Below are 14,098 nucleotides of genomic sequence, written 5' to 3' on the forward strand. Positions count from 1 at the left end.
ACAATAGTGTTCCCTGTTTGCAGACATTACGGTTGACTACCAATCATTGGTACTGAATGTAACTCCTCAAAAGTATTATATTGAGAGTAAGTTGAGAGTAAGTCTGTGACTGGTCTTCTTGTATTTAGTGTATAGTTATAGGTATGTGTATATGTATGTACTGTATATATGTATTGTATGTGTGGATATATGCATAACATAAGTATCTGTATATATGATTTGATTTGGTCGATATTATACCATGTCGGTATGTTTTGGTATGTTTTCATGTTTTCTTTTTTGTTTATTGCTTTTGTTTTCTTTTGTATATATAGTTTATTATGGTGGAAAGTGACATTTGATTAGCGGTGGTATAGAGGGTTAGGATTGGATAAGTTATTACTTCTTCCTAATCCTTTCTGAACATTATGTTTGTTTATGATGATGTTTTGATTATTGTATTTTTTATTTAAATTTTTATTTTTATATCTTTCTTCTTTATTGTTCAGAATAAAGTAATCAATCAATCAATCAATCAATCAATCAATCAATCAATCAATCAATCAATCAATCAATCAATCATTATATTGCCTGGCAAAATGTTCTACCTGTTAACGGATTCTAATAAAATTAAAAAAAAATTTCTTATTTCATGCCAAAGAGAGTCTGACATTATTATCTTAATGTCCCAATATATAAATACTTCAGCATAATGCTTCAGAAGAGACATTGAATAAAATGACATTTATAATTGTATTTAAAACAGTGGCATGATCCATTTTTTGCCACAATCCCAACAGCACTAATCATAAAATTCTGTTTTTGATCATACTACATGTACATTTGTACTTAACACTGAAAAGACTTTGAATTAAAGAAGTACAGCCAGTGTTTGATATTTCAGTGAATAAAATCAGACATGTAAAAAGAAACCGAATAAGTTTAACTCACATTTCATGGCACTAATCGGCAAGTTCAACTCCAAGCACAGGTCAACCATCACCGCTTCAGCACGGGTCACGTTCCGTGTCTTTTCATCCACAGATGTCGTAAAAAACTGCTGGATACCCCCAGATTTACTTTCCGCCTGACTCGCCATTTCAGCGTACTCCATATGTTTTTTGGAGTTGACATGCCGCGTGTAGTCATCGCGACCACCATGAGTGTCAGTTCTATTAATGTCAGTTCTACAGTTTGCAGTGCGCGTACCCATTGCCCTTTTGACTGGGTGTAATGCACGGCCATTCTACCGTATCGAAAATAGCGCGAACAAATGTGCGGAATCTGCGCATGTCTCACACAGCATGTGTGGCTGTCGTAAAAATAAATAGCCGTGAATCGTGCATGGATTGAAAAAGTCGCTTGGACATTTAAAAACAACTCACTGGAATTTTTTAAGACTTTATAATAATTCCGTACAGAATAACACTGTTTGCCGTAACATCGCATTTACGTAACTTTTCAGCACAAAATACGGCCAATCCGTACTAGTAGGCATCTCTGCGATACAAAGTATACTGGTACAGTTTAGTGCGTCTGTCCACACTAGCGAGAAATGTTTGCGGTTTTCTTTCACGGTAGTTGAAATGCGCGTGCGCGAAATGTTTCCATGGTTACCGAGTAACTTCCTTCTGAGAATATATGGCGGATGAAACAACGTGTGTGTGCTTTTTGTTCTCAATGTACAGTCTGTATTTGTGGTGGTCATTTATTCAGTCGAATCGTATAAAACGCGCGAGGCAGTTGAGAAAGAAACAAACGAATCTCCGTTCTTCACTATTTTATTCAGCGAAGACATCGATTGAGGTGTGTGACTTTGCGCATGCGCATTATATTTGCATCGATACAGAGCCGCTTCATCTGTCCACCCTACAGCGAAGCGCTACAGTACCGATACGAAACCCATACATTTGTGGGTTTCGTACCGATACAGTTATACCGTTACAGTACCGGTATAGTTGCTAGTGTGGACAGGTGTTGCGGTACGAAAGTAGTTTCGTATCGGTACAAAATCCCTAGTGTGGACAGGGTAATAATTTAGCGAAGAGTCAACTTTATTGACTAATTCGCAGGCAAATGACAGTGGTTCATAAACCATCTGATATTAAGTTTTTTTTTTTTTTTAAATCAGCATCAGTGGAAATACCAAAAGGATTTAAATGATAAAGTAACTGAAAACTATTTCTCACATGTACGCGTGTAGCCCACACGTTTTGTGTTTAATCATATTTTAGCATTTATTCATGTGCACAAAAGTAAATGTTCAATATCTTGAATATTTAACATTCTGAACTATTTCTAGGTCTCTATTTAAAGGTAAGCCGCTTTGAAAGAAGAAGCCAGAAAGAAGCCGCATTGAGGAAACGTCCCTGTATCAGAGGGGAACCGTCAGGGACTTCTAGGTGTTCAGAGAAAGCCCAAACAGATCAGGATTTCAAACGTTATATTCAGAGGTGGACAGTAACAAAGTACATTTACCTGAGTACTTTACTTAAAGTGCTGATGACACGTTTTTGACATCTTTGGCGATGTTTTATAACATAAAAAGTAATTCCCGATGATCCATATATTAATTCACGAAGGCGCCTATTTTACAAGTTATGATAAAAAACGCGGCTATTTGGGCAAATTTGACGGGGCTGCAGCACCCAGGAGACGAAGGAGGAGGAGGAGCTATATGACGTCAGCGAAAGAATCTTCCTCCTCACTTACCAGTTTGTTGTTGATGCAACAGGTGTTCAGTTTATCATTATTAGTATTTTTATTAGACATTATTAGACATTATTATATATATAGTTATTATGCCTTCGCGTTGTGTTGCCGGCTTTTGCTCCAAAACCCACAAGGATGGGGTAAGTTTATTCAAGTTTCCCAGAGATCCCGAGCTGCATGCGAAGTGGGTGAAGCAAGTCAGGCACACTCGTGACAAGTGGGAGCCCTCACCAACATCCGTCCTGTGCTCTTGACACTTCGATTTGGATTGTTTTGACACCCTTCCCAGCTTAAAAGAATCTCTTGGGTGTTCAGTTCAGCACAAACGTGTGTTACTACCATCAGCAGTGCCTACACAGTGTTGCCAGATTGGGAGGTTTCCCGCTCAGTTGGGCAGTTTCAAGTGCATTTTGGTGGGTTTTGAACATATTTTGGGCTGGAAAATGTCAGCGGTATCTGTTTCCAGATACTGCTGAAGTTTTCCAGCCCAAAATATGTTCAAAACCCACCAAAATGCACTTGAAACCGCCCAACTGGGCGGGAAACCTCCCAATCTGGCAACACTGCCAGTATTCCGGAGGGGGTCTACTAGTAGCTATGCCGGATCCAAAGACAGTCCTCCTGTCAGAACATGTGTTGTGAAACGACATAAGATAAAGGTACGTAGAGCTATAGATTCTACATGATAATCATAAATGTAATCATAAAGTCGGCGTGATATCAGTCATGTATTTGCTTGTGAAAGCTTGCGGCTTTCATGTAACTGCCGCCTAGCAACGAGAGGCAAAGGGTAAAGAGGGTAGGCTATCATAGATTCTATTCGGAAGAGATCAACACAATTCTAGACTCCCAGAAGAGGAAGAGCTAGCACTAGAGAGTTCACCGGCGTTTTCATGCGCCATTTCCATTGAGTAGAACCAGAGTAGAACAACCAGTGAACCGCAGCGTGTTCTCCCGCTGACGTCACAACATGGCCGCGAGCCACGGACCCAGTTTTCTTGCGCTGTGCAATTAAAAGTTGGATATTTGCGTAACAGCTTCTTTTCACGTAATTATAACAGAAATCTAACGTTTGCCATGTTGTATAGTTTATTTAAGAAATTGCGTAGAGTCATGTTCGTGTCATCAGCACTTTAAGTACACTTTTTGAGTATCTGTACTTTACTTGAGTATTTTTTTTTTGGAAACTTACGACTTTAACTTCACTACATTTGAAAGGCAAATATCGTACTTTTCACTCCACTACATTTCTATCAAGGTCCTCGTTACTATGAAGCAGCTTTGAAAATGGATTTTTTTCCCTTTTCTTTTCTAAAACGTGATTGGTTTTTTCCCAGGGGACACTGAGACAGCCTATCAGTAATCACAAGGGTCACGTCAGTTGATGGCAGAATGGAAGGAGGCGGTTCTTCTGGGGAATGCACACACACCCATGGCCATACCTCGAACCCATGCTTCAGTTTTCTGAAAGGATTAAAGATCTGCTTCATTTTACTGTAAATGCTTGCTTTGTTTGCCGAAAACAAATCACATCACGGCCTACAAAAACTCGCCGTCCGACCTGCGGAGGCATATTGAGGTATATAAACGTTTTATTCCAAGAGAAAGCTTGCAATGAAGTTGTCTGTGCTTTTAGAGCTAGCGATAACGTTGCAATAGCTATGCAGTCTGGTTAGTCAAATGACTTTCTATGGATTTGCCCATCAAGTTGCCGTAGCCTTGTCCACGGCTAACGTTTACACATAGCTAGTTAACTTGGACACTCTTACTTAGCATGTAAAAACGGAGCTACGCTAACATGAATAACTTTAACTTATCTGAAGTCCTTTCAGAAATATGTTTTAGCGTAATCTTGCCAAATAAACAGAATGTAGAAATCTTTCTTTTCTAGTAGCGTTAGCTACCCAATATGATTTCGAGTTTGAAAAGAGTCTGCTAGCATGTCAGGTGGCGCTTCACTGACTAGCTAGCTTAAAGTGCATATGACGGGTAAATTCAGGAGCGAGATCAATGTAATTCTCCTATTTTATATTAAACTTTGGTCAAATATCTGTCACATTTTGTATTTTGTGCAATTTTTTTTACCTTGCGCAATACCAGAAAAATTCAGTTGAAATCAAGCCATTTGAGGTGAATTGGTCCGCCTCTGAAAAAACTTGGCATTTGGATTTCCCGCCAAATATTGATTTTTGGGTGGCATGGTGGTGTAGTGGTTAGCGCTGTCGCCTCACAGCAAGAAGGTCCGGGTTCGAGCCCCGTGGCCGGCGAGGGCCTTTCTGTGTGGAGTTTGCATGTTCTCCACGTGTCCGCGTGGGTTTCCTCCGGGTGCTCCGGTTTCCCCCACAGTCCAAAGACATGCAGGTTAGGTTAACTGGTGACTCTAAATTGACTGTAGGTGTGAATGTGAGTGTGAATGGTTGTCTGTGTCTATGTGTCAGCCCTGTGATGACCTGGCGACTTGTCCAGGGTGTACCCCGCCTTTCACCCGTAGTCAGCTGGGATAGGCTCCAGCTTGCCTGCGACCCTGTAGAACAGGATAAAGCGGCTACAGATAATGAGATGAGACATTGATTTTTGTGACGTTGCGTGCGGGACGCCTCCCTCTGAATCCTACGTCAGCGCTGGTTTGTTTATGAGAAAACGACCTGGTGGTTTTCTGCAAATTTCTTCAACGTTATCGCGTAATTATTAAAATGGTTAACAGATGTATCGTAGGAGGGTGTAGCAACACCAATCTTGATGGGATTAGTACTCATCGTTTCCCAAAAGACCGGACAATGGGAGAGAAATGGGAGCGCTTGGTTTACACAGGCTGTGCACTGAAACCGTGCAAAGCTCTCGCAGCCTGCTGGCGCTTCCGCAGGTGACGTCACGAATCCGGCTCCAGACTCCCTTGGGATTTTTCCAGACGCGTTTTGTTATTTTATTTTTTTCTGCTGTAGACAGATGGCCTTGTGCAAAATGACCCTTCTGGATGAGTGTGTAAAGGGACGTACTTTCATATAAAAAAAAAAAAACGAAATTGGTCCAGGATATGCACTTTAACGTTAAACCATCATGATGGCACGGCATGCGTTCATTTTGTGAATCCAGTCGGTTGCTTCAGAGGCGTTAGGTTTTGTAAGTGTTGTGGCAATAATACAACGATGCATTGAGAGAAAATCTACTTTTAATACTTAAGTATTTTTAAAAGCAAGTACTTCAGTACTTCAACTTCAGTAAAAATTTGACTGGACAACTTTCACTTGTATCGGAGTAACAGTTGACCAGTTGATCTGTACTTTGACTTAAGTAATGAAGTTGATACTTTGTCCACCTCTGATTATATTAATTGCTTTCATTGTTTAATTTCTTTCATAATTTCATTATAATTATTCTCTTCTCATTCAGCCTCATTTTCTATCAAACGGGCTTCAGAAATGAAAGGGTTACTGTCCTGAAAACATTAAAATCGTTATCCAGTGAGATTTTTTTTTTGCTTGTTGTCTCTAGGCGGAGAAGAGTTTCGAGCTGGCTCGCTCGTTGGTTAGGACTTCATTGCTGGGACAGAACGCCATGGCAGTGTATGTTTACGTCAGAACTGACGGATGAATTAACCAATCAGGTTTTGATTTATAGTGGGAGGGACCAAAAATTTAATCGACCTAGGCCTTCTCGAAGGCCAGTGCGAGCTTAACCGCGAGTCGTTCATCAGTAGTGTTAGCGAATGCTACTGTAATAAAGCGGTCAAGCCAGTGCTATCGAGAGCAAGTAGCACAGGCTAACAACTGAGAAACAAAGATTTTTGCCTGCAGACTCTTCTTCCACGCTGCACGCTTGCTACGGTATTTTTACTCAGACTTAAGTACTCATTTCCCTGTGTAATTTACTTATTTACTTTTAAAATCAACACACAACGGAGCGACCTGGCAGCCTGCCGCTAATCCTTTGCAAGATCCTTTGCCTCGTTGCTTTTTTGGTGTGCCTGGTTAAGTTTTGGCCGAGCTCAAGTCCCGGCTCTAACAGGAACGGTTTGCCACTGGACACACTGATGAATTTGAACTTAAATGGATCATAAAGTTTTGCACAAACTTGTGGAGTCTGTCTCAGCATGAGTTCACGCCATCGTGAAAGAAAAAAAAAAAAAAAGAGAGGACGTACTAAATACTAAGAAATTAATTTAAATATTTCAAAGTCTGTGAAGGTCCTCAGTCATCCAGGTCATAGTAAACCGTAGGTGCTAAAAGAAGGCGACTAAAAGTTGCACCTACGGTTTGCTATGACCTGGACGACTGAGGACCTTCACAGACGCATTTCCATGCACTTTGGGATGAGAACCCTTACACGCGTAATTACACCGTTCAAAAGTTTGGGGTCACTTTGAAATGTCCTTATTTTTGAAAGAAAAGCACTGTTCTTTGCAATGAAGATCACTTTAAACTAATCAGAAATCCACTCTATACATTGCTAATGTGGTAAATGACTATTCTAGCTGCAAATGTCTGGTTTTTGGTGCAATATCTCCATAGGTGTATAGAGGCCCATTTCCAGCAACTCTCACTCCAGTGTTCTAATGGTACAACCCCGATTCCAAAAAAGTTGGGACAAAGTACAAATTGTAAATAAAAACGGAATGCAATGATGTGGAAGTTTCAAAATTCCATATTTTATTCAGAATAGAACATAGATGACATATCAAATGTTTAAACTGAGAAAATGTATCATTTAAAGAGAAAAATTAGGTGATTTTAAATTTCATGACAACAACACATCTCAAAAAAGTTGGGACAAGGCCATGTTTCCCACTGTGAGACATCCCCTTTTCTCTTTACAACAGTCTGTAAACGTCTGGGGACTGAGGAGACAAGTTGCTCAAGTTTAGGGATAGGAATGTTAACCCATTCTTGTCTAATGTAGGATTCTAGTTGCTCAACTGTCTTAGGTCTTTTTTGTCGTATCTTCCGTTTTATGATGCGCCAAATGTTTTCTATGGGTGAAAGATCTGGACTGCAGGCTGGCCAGTTCAGTACCCAGACCCTTCTTCTACGCAGCCATGATGCTGTAATTGATGCAGTATGTGGTTTGGCATTGTCATGTTGGAAAATGCAAGGCATTCCCTGAAAGAGACGTCGTCTGGATGGGAGCAGATGTTGCTCGAGAACCTGGATATACCTTTCAGCATTGATGGTGTCTTTCCAGATGTGTAAGCTGCCCATGCCACACGCACTAATGCAACCCCATATCATCAGAGATGCAGGCTTCTGAACTGAGCGCTGATAACAACTTGGGTCGTCCTTCTCCTCTTTAGTCCGAATGACACGGCGTCCCTGATTTCCATAAAGAACTTCACATTTTGATTCGTCTGACCACAGAACAGTTTTCCACTTTGCCACAGTCCATTTTAAATGAGCCTTGGCCCAGAGAAGACGTCTGCGCTTCTGGATCATGTTTAGATACGGCTTCTTCTTTGAACTATAGAGTTTTAGCTGGCAACGGCGGATGGCACGGTGAATTGTGTTCACAGATAATGTTCTCTGGAAATATTCCTGAGCCCATTTTGTGATTTCCAATACAGAAGCACACCTGTATGTGATGCAGTGCCGTCTAAGGGCCCGAAGATCACGGGCACCCAGTATGGTTTTCCGGCCTTGACCCTTACGCACAGAGATTCTTCCAGATTCTCTGAATCTTTTGATGATATTATGCACTGGAGATGATGAGATGTTCAAACTCTTTGCAATTTTACACTGTCGAACTCCTTTCTGATATTGCTCCACTATTTGTCGGTGCAGAATTAGGGGGATTGGTGATCCTCTTCCCATCTTTACTTCTGAGAGCCGCCGCCACTCCAAGATGCTCTTTTTATACCCAGTCATGTTAATGACCTATTGCCAATTGACCTAATGAGTTGCAATTTGGTCCTCCAGCTGTTCCTTTTTTGTACCTTTAACTTTTCCAGCCTCTTATTGCCCCTGTCCCAACTTTTTTGAGATGTGTTGCTGTCATGAAATTTCAAATGAGCCAATATTTGCCATGAAATTTCAAAATGTCTCACTTTCAACATTTGATATGTTGTCTATGTTCTATTGTGAATACAATATCAGTTTTTGAGATTTGTAAATTACTGCATTCCGTTTTTATTTACAATTTGTACTTTGTCCCAACTTTTTTGGAATCGGGGTTGTACAATGTGTTTGCTCATTGCCTCAGAAGGCTAATGGATGATTAGAAAACCCTTGTACAATCATGTTAGCACAGCTGAAAACAGTTGAGCTCTTTAGAGAAGCTATAAAACTGACCTTCCTTTGAGCAGATTGAGTTTCTGGAGCATCACATTTGTGGGGTCGATTAAATGCTCAAAATGGCCAGAAAAATGTCTCGACTATATTTTCTATTCATTTTACAACTTATGGTGGGAAATAAAAGTGTGACTTTTCATGGAAAACACAAAATTGTCTGGGGGACCCCAAACTTTTGAACGGTAGTGTAATAAACAGACAACACAGTGTAGAAACAAACTAAAAGTGGATTTTGACAGCATGAGGACTGTATTCGGAACGGTACCTGATCATCCATCTTTCTCCGAAGCTGGACGATCTTATTCTCCATGCCAACATTGAGGTTCTTGAAATGCTCTGCTGAGCGAGCCTCGATCTTCAGCTGTTTCAACTGTCGCCGAGCGAGTACACGCCTGTAAGCACACTGCAGCACCACTGCTGCGTTCCGGGCACGGCAGAACTTCCTCCTCTGCAGCCATCCACGCACGGTTCTCTGGATGATGTTGGCCTTGTGGTGCAGCAGGTACTGAATGGGGGAAAACGAGCGGAAAAAAGATCAGCATATGATGAGAAAACATGCACTACAGATGTGTGAGTGCAGCGTGAACCCAAGCACACGAAGTGCACTGAACACTGCAGAAGGAACCGATTTATGTTTGCAGAAGACATGGGAGGTTACAGAACATTAATTTAGAATTGAGAGAGAGAAGTAAATAAGTAACTAAAGAAAGAAAGAGACATTAAGAGAAACGTGGAGCAGTGTGGCACCTCTTGGTACAGGCGGCGTGTGAACATGCCCCGGGTGAAGGCCTGGATGGTGATCGTAGCCTTGCGAATGGTCAGATACGCGCGCCGGATCCTCACCATCCGGTACTGCTTCTGACAGATAAGAGCTGCTCGGGTGAGACGCAACATTTCTGCATACCTAAGAGACAGGGCGAGAACACCAGAGAGAATAAAACCGCACAGTCACATGAGGGAGCGAGAAGATCAGAGAGAATGTGGGAGAAAAAGAAGCGGCGCATGAGAGAACACCAGAGGGAGGGAGAGAGAGCCCGAGAGATAGAAGATGAGAGAGACAGAGAGAGAATGTTAAAGAGAACATGAGAACAAACACGAGCGAGAAGGAGAGAAAATGAGCGAGAACATAGTGTGACAAAGGGAAAAAAAAGAGAAAAAGAGGGATAAGATGGAAGAGAAAATGAGAGGGAAGATGAGAGACGAGAGAGAAAAAGAGAGGGAAGGCGCAAGAGGGGAAAAAAGACGATGAGAGAGATGAAAAAGATAATACGGAAGAGAAAGAGAAGATGGACGAGGAAGCGAGAGGCGACGGAAGAGAAAGAAGATGAGAGAGAATATGGAAGAGGAACAGAGAGAGAAGGTGCAAGAGGAAAAAAAGCAGGAGAAAAGATGAGAAATGAAAGAGAAAAAAACGAGCAGATGGAAGAAAAAAGGAGAGAGAAAAGATGAGAGAGAGAAAAGAATGAGAAGATGGAAGAGAAAAAGAGAGAAGATGAGAGAGGACCATATGGAGGAGAAAAAGAGAGGGAAGGTGCAAGAGGAAAAAAAGAAAGATGATGAGAGAGATGAAAAAGATAATACGGATGAGAAAAAGAGAGAAGATGGACGAGAAAGCGAGGGGCGACGGAAGTGAAAGAGAGAGAAGATAAGAGAGGACAAGAGAGAATATGGAAGAGGAACAGAGAGGGAAGGTGCAAGAGAAAAAAATGGGAGAGAAGATGAGAGATGAAAGAAAAAGAGAAGATCGGAGAGAAAAAGAGAGAAGATGAGAGAGGAGAGAGAATATGGAAGAAGAACAGAGAGGGAAGGTGCAAGAGAAAAAAACGGGAGAGAAGATAAGAGATGAAGGAGAAAGACCGAGCAGATGGAAGAAAAAAGGAGAGAAAAGGTCAGAGAGATAGAGAGAAAAGAATGAGAAGATGGAAGAGAAAAAGAGAGAAGATGAGAGAGGACCACATGGAAGAGAAAAAGAGAGGGAAGGTGCAAGAGGGGAAAAAAAGATGATAAGAGAGATGAAAAAGATAATACAAGAGAAAAAGACAGAAGATGGACGAGAAAGCGAGAGGTGACGGAAGAGAGAGAGATGAGAGAGGACAAGAGAGAATATGGAAGAGGAACAGAGAGGGAAGGTGCAAGAGAAAAAAGGGAGAGAAGATCGGAGAGAAAAAGAGAGAGCGAGGCTATGGAAGAGAAAAAGAGAGAGAAGATGAGAGAGGACAAGAGAGAATATGGAAGAAGGACAGACAGGGAAGGTGCAAGAGAAAAAACGGGAGAGAAGATGAGAGATGAAAGAGAAAGACCGAGCAGATGGAAGAAAAAAAGGAGGGAAAAGATCAGACAGAAAGAAAAAGAATGAGAAGATGGAAGAGAAAAAGAGAGGGAAGGTGCAAGAGGAAAAAAAGATGAGAGAGATAAAAGATAATACAGAAGAGAAAAAGAGAGAGAAGATGGACGAGAAAGCGAGAGGCGACAGACGAGAAAGAGAGAGAAGATGAGAGAGGACAAGATAGAATATGGAAGAGGAACAGAGAGGGAAGGTGCAAAAGAGAAAAGGGAGAGAAGATGAGAAATGAAAGAGAGAGAGAATATGGAAGAAGAACAGAAAAGGAAGGTGCAAGAGAAAAAAAAAACGGGAGAGAAGATGAGAGATGAAAGACCGAGCAGATGGAAGAAAAAAAAAGGAGAGAGAAAAGATCAGAGAGAAAAAGAATGAGAAGATGGAAGAGAAAAAGAGATGGAAGGTGCAAGAGGAAAAAAAAGATGATGAGAGAGATGAAAAAGATAATACAGACGAGAAAAAGAGAGAGAAGATGGATGAGAAAGCGAGAGGAGATGAGAGAGGACAAGAGAGAAAATGGAAGAGGAACAGAGACGGAAGGTGCAAGAGAAAAAAAAATGGGAGGGAAGATGAGAGATGAAAGAGAAAGACCGAGCAGATGGAAGAAAAAAGGAGAGAGAAAAGATCAGAGAGAAAAAGAGAGGGAAGATGAGAGAATATGGAAGAAAAACCAAGAGGGAACGTGCAAGAGGGGGAAAAAAAGAGAAGATGAAAGAGAAAGAGGGACAGCAAATGGGGGAGAGAGAGACAGAGAGAAAATGATACAGAGATAGAAAGAGAATAACATACAAGTAAAGGGGGGGGATATGAGAGAGAGAGAGAGAGAGAGACTCCGTGGTGCTGACAGTAAATCAGTGCAGAGTTGCATTACCTAACTGAACACTGTAGACTTGCACCTAAACACTGCTGCTGTAATGAAGATTACGGAGTCTGCTCATACTGGCCATCCTCTCAACACACTTATTACTCGAGAGCTGGACCCTTCTCCACCTCTATACCGTCATGGGTCACCCAGAAGAGCTCGGGTTGCCTTTTGATTCTGGTTCCTCTTAAAGGTCCCATGGCATGAAATTTTCACTTTCTGAGGTTTTTTAACGTTAAAATGAGTTCCTCTGACCTTCTTAAGTCACCCCAGTGGCTAGAAATTTCACAATGTGTAAACCAAACTGTGCCCAACATTTGAGAATGGCGCGTCAAAACGGCGCGTTGATAAACTCTTCCCTTGCCTACGTCAGCAAGGGAGATGATCCCCACGCCCCCCCTCTGGATTCCCACCCACTGTATGGATTGCCCCGCCCAGTTGTAGTGAGGAGACCATAGAGGGAGGACACAACAACATGGCATCACCTAAGCGAGCGAAACATGGAAATTGCGCTGTACATGGATGTGACAACACGGAAAAGAGTCTGTTTTTACTGCCGACGGGAGAGCCCCTGAAGACGCAGTGGCTTAATTTTATTTACTCCAATAATACGCCGTCGAGTCTACCTAAGACGGTGTATGTTTGTCGGAAGCATTTTCCTGAGGAATGTTTCCACAACTTGGGGCAGTACAGGGCAGGTTTTGCACATCAACTGTCACTGAAGCCTGGGTCCGTACCAAGCATCCCTGCCGCATCAGCCACAAACACCGAACAAGTGGTCGTTTTGCCGTGTTTTAAAATCGGTGCGTTAGCCTAGCAATGGCTACATTAGCTGTGCAGCTAACCGCTTCCTGCAGTTAGCCAGGTAATCTGCGCTACAAAACTAAAGAGCATGCAGCATGCTCTGTTAAACTGAGTTTAGTCTGGAAATTGACTGTAACTTATGAGCTTATGTTTGACTATTGCTCCGCAATGCATGTCTTCTGTTGGATAAGCGATATGTTGCTGTAGTTGCTGCTTCTATCCTCTTTGGTTATGGAGTGCGTGTTCAAGCCTAGGGTATTATACGTTCGTAAACTACCACTCCGAACACTCTCTCTGTCTGTTCTCTGTGTCACGTTGAGTTTACGAAAGGAGTCCGAGGGAGAACGGGGTTTTGTCTTAGCAGCGTGGCTACAGGCGCTGATAGCAGCGAGTGTGTGTGCGCGCAGCTTGGTCAAGCCCCTCCCCCTCCCCCCATGGCCCGCCCCCACCCTCTACCCTTCCCCGCCTCCTGCTTCTCATTAGCAAAACGACGCACTGGGAAAAGGGCTGAAATGGGGCTTTCTCCCAGGAGGCTATATTTACGTGCCGAGGGTTCATTTCGAGAAAGGCTGCGGATATAACATCCGGAAGCCTCCACGAGCCCGTTTAAAGCATCAACAAACCACCATGCCATGGGTCCTTTAAGGTTTCTTCTTCATGACGTCTCGGGAAGTTTTTTTTTCCCCCCTCACCATGGTTTGCTCACTAGGGATCTAAATCTACATTCGTACTCGAACACATCTCCTCACCTGCGGGCCAGGAAGCCACGGCCGTATCTCTGCAGCGTTACAGCTGACTTGCGTATCTTCTGGTAGCGTCTCCTCTGCAGCCATCCTCGCACGGTCTTCTGCATCTTAATGCAGGCGAAGCGGAACTTGTCGGCTCGGAGCTTCTCGAGGTACGCCACCTGACCGGCTCGGAAGAAGATCTTAGTCTTTCCAAACTGGAATTTATCTGGATCCTGGATGGAGTTAATAAGGGGGAGATGGAGTCAGTCAAGAAGAGCAAAAGCAACTTAAAAAGTACACATGAATGTTTTAAAAAACAAATCTTTGCCGAGTAATAAAATTTCATATACTTTTGAACGCTAGAAAATAATACTAGAAATGGTTTAGGAGCTTTTAG

At 42.3% G+C, this 14,098-nt stretch overlaps 1 protein-coding gene across 2 annotated transcripts in view; it reads right to left on the minus strand.

The window, feature by feature from the left end:
• myo5b (myosin VB) overlaps window positions 1-14,098 on the minus strand; it is a 295,143-nt gene that overhangs the window by 50,335 nt on the left and 230,710 nt on the right. For both annotated transcript variants that reach the window (XM_060936097.1, XM_060936098.1), the window contains exons 19-21: window positions 13,723-13,934; window positions 9,717-9,873; window positions 9,235-9,474 (exon numbers count right to left, since the gene is read on the minus strand). In XM_060936097.1, the coding sequence (XP_060792080.1) occupies window positions 9,235-9,474; window positions 9,717-9,873; window positions 13,723-13,934 (609 nt within the window). The remainder of the gene's footprint in view (window positions 1-9,234; window positions 9,475-9,716; window positions 9,874-13,722; window positions 13,935-14,098) is intronic.

Source organism: Neoarius graeffei, chromosome 12, assembly GCF_027579695.1.
Source record: "Neoarius graeffei isolate fNeoGra1 chromosome 12, fNeoGra1.pri, whole genome shotgun sequence".
Lineage (NCBI taxonomy): Eukaryota > Metazoa > Chordata > Actinopteri > Siluriformes > Ariidae > Neoarius > Neoarius graeffei.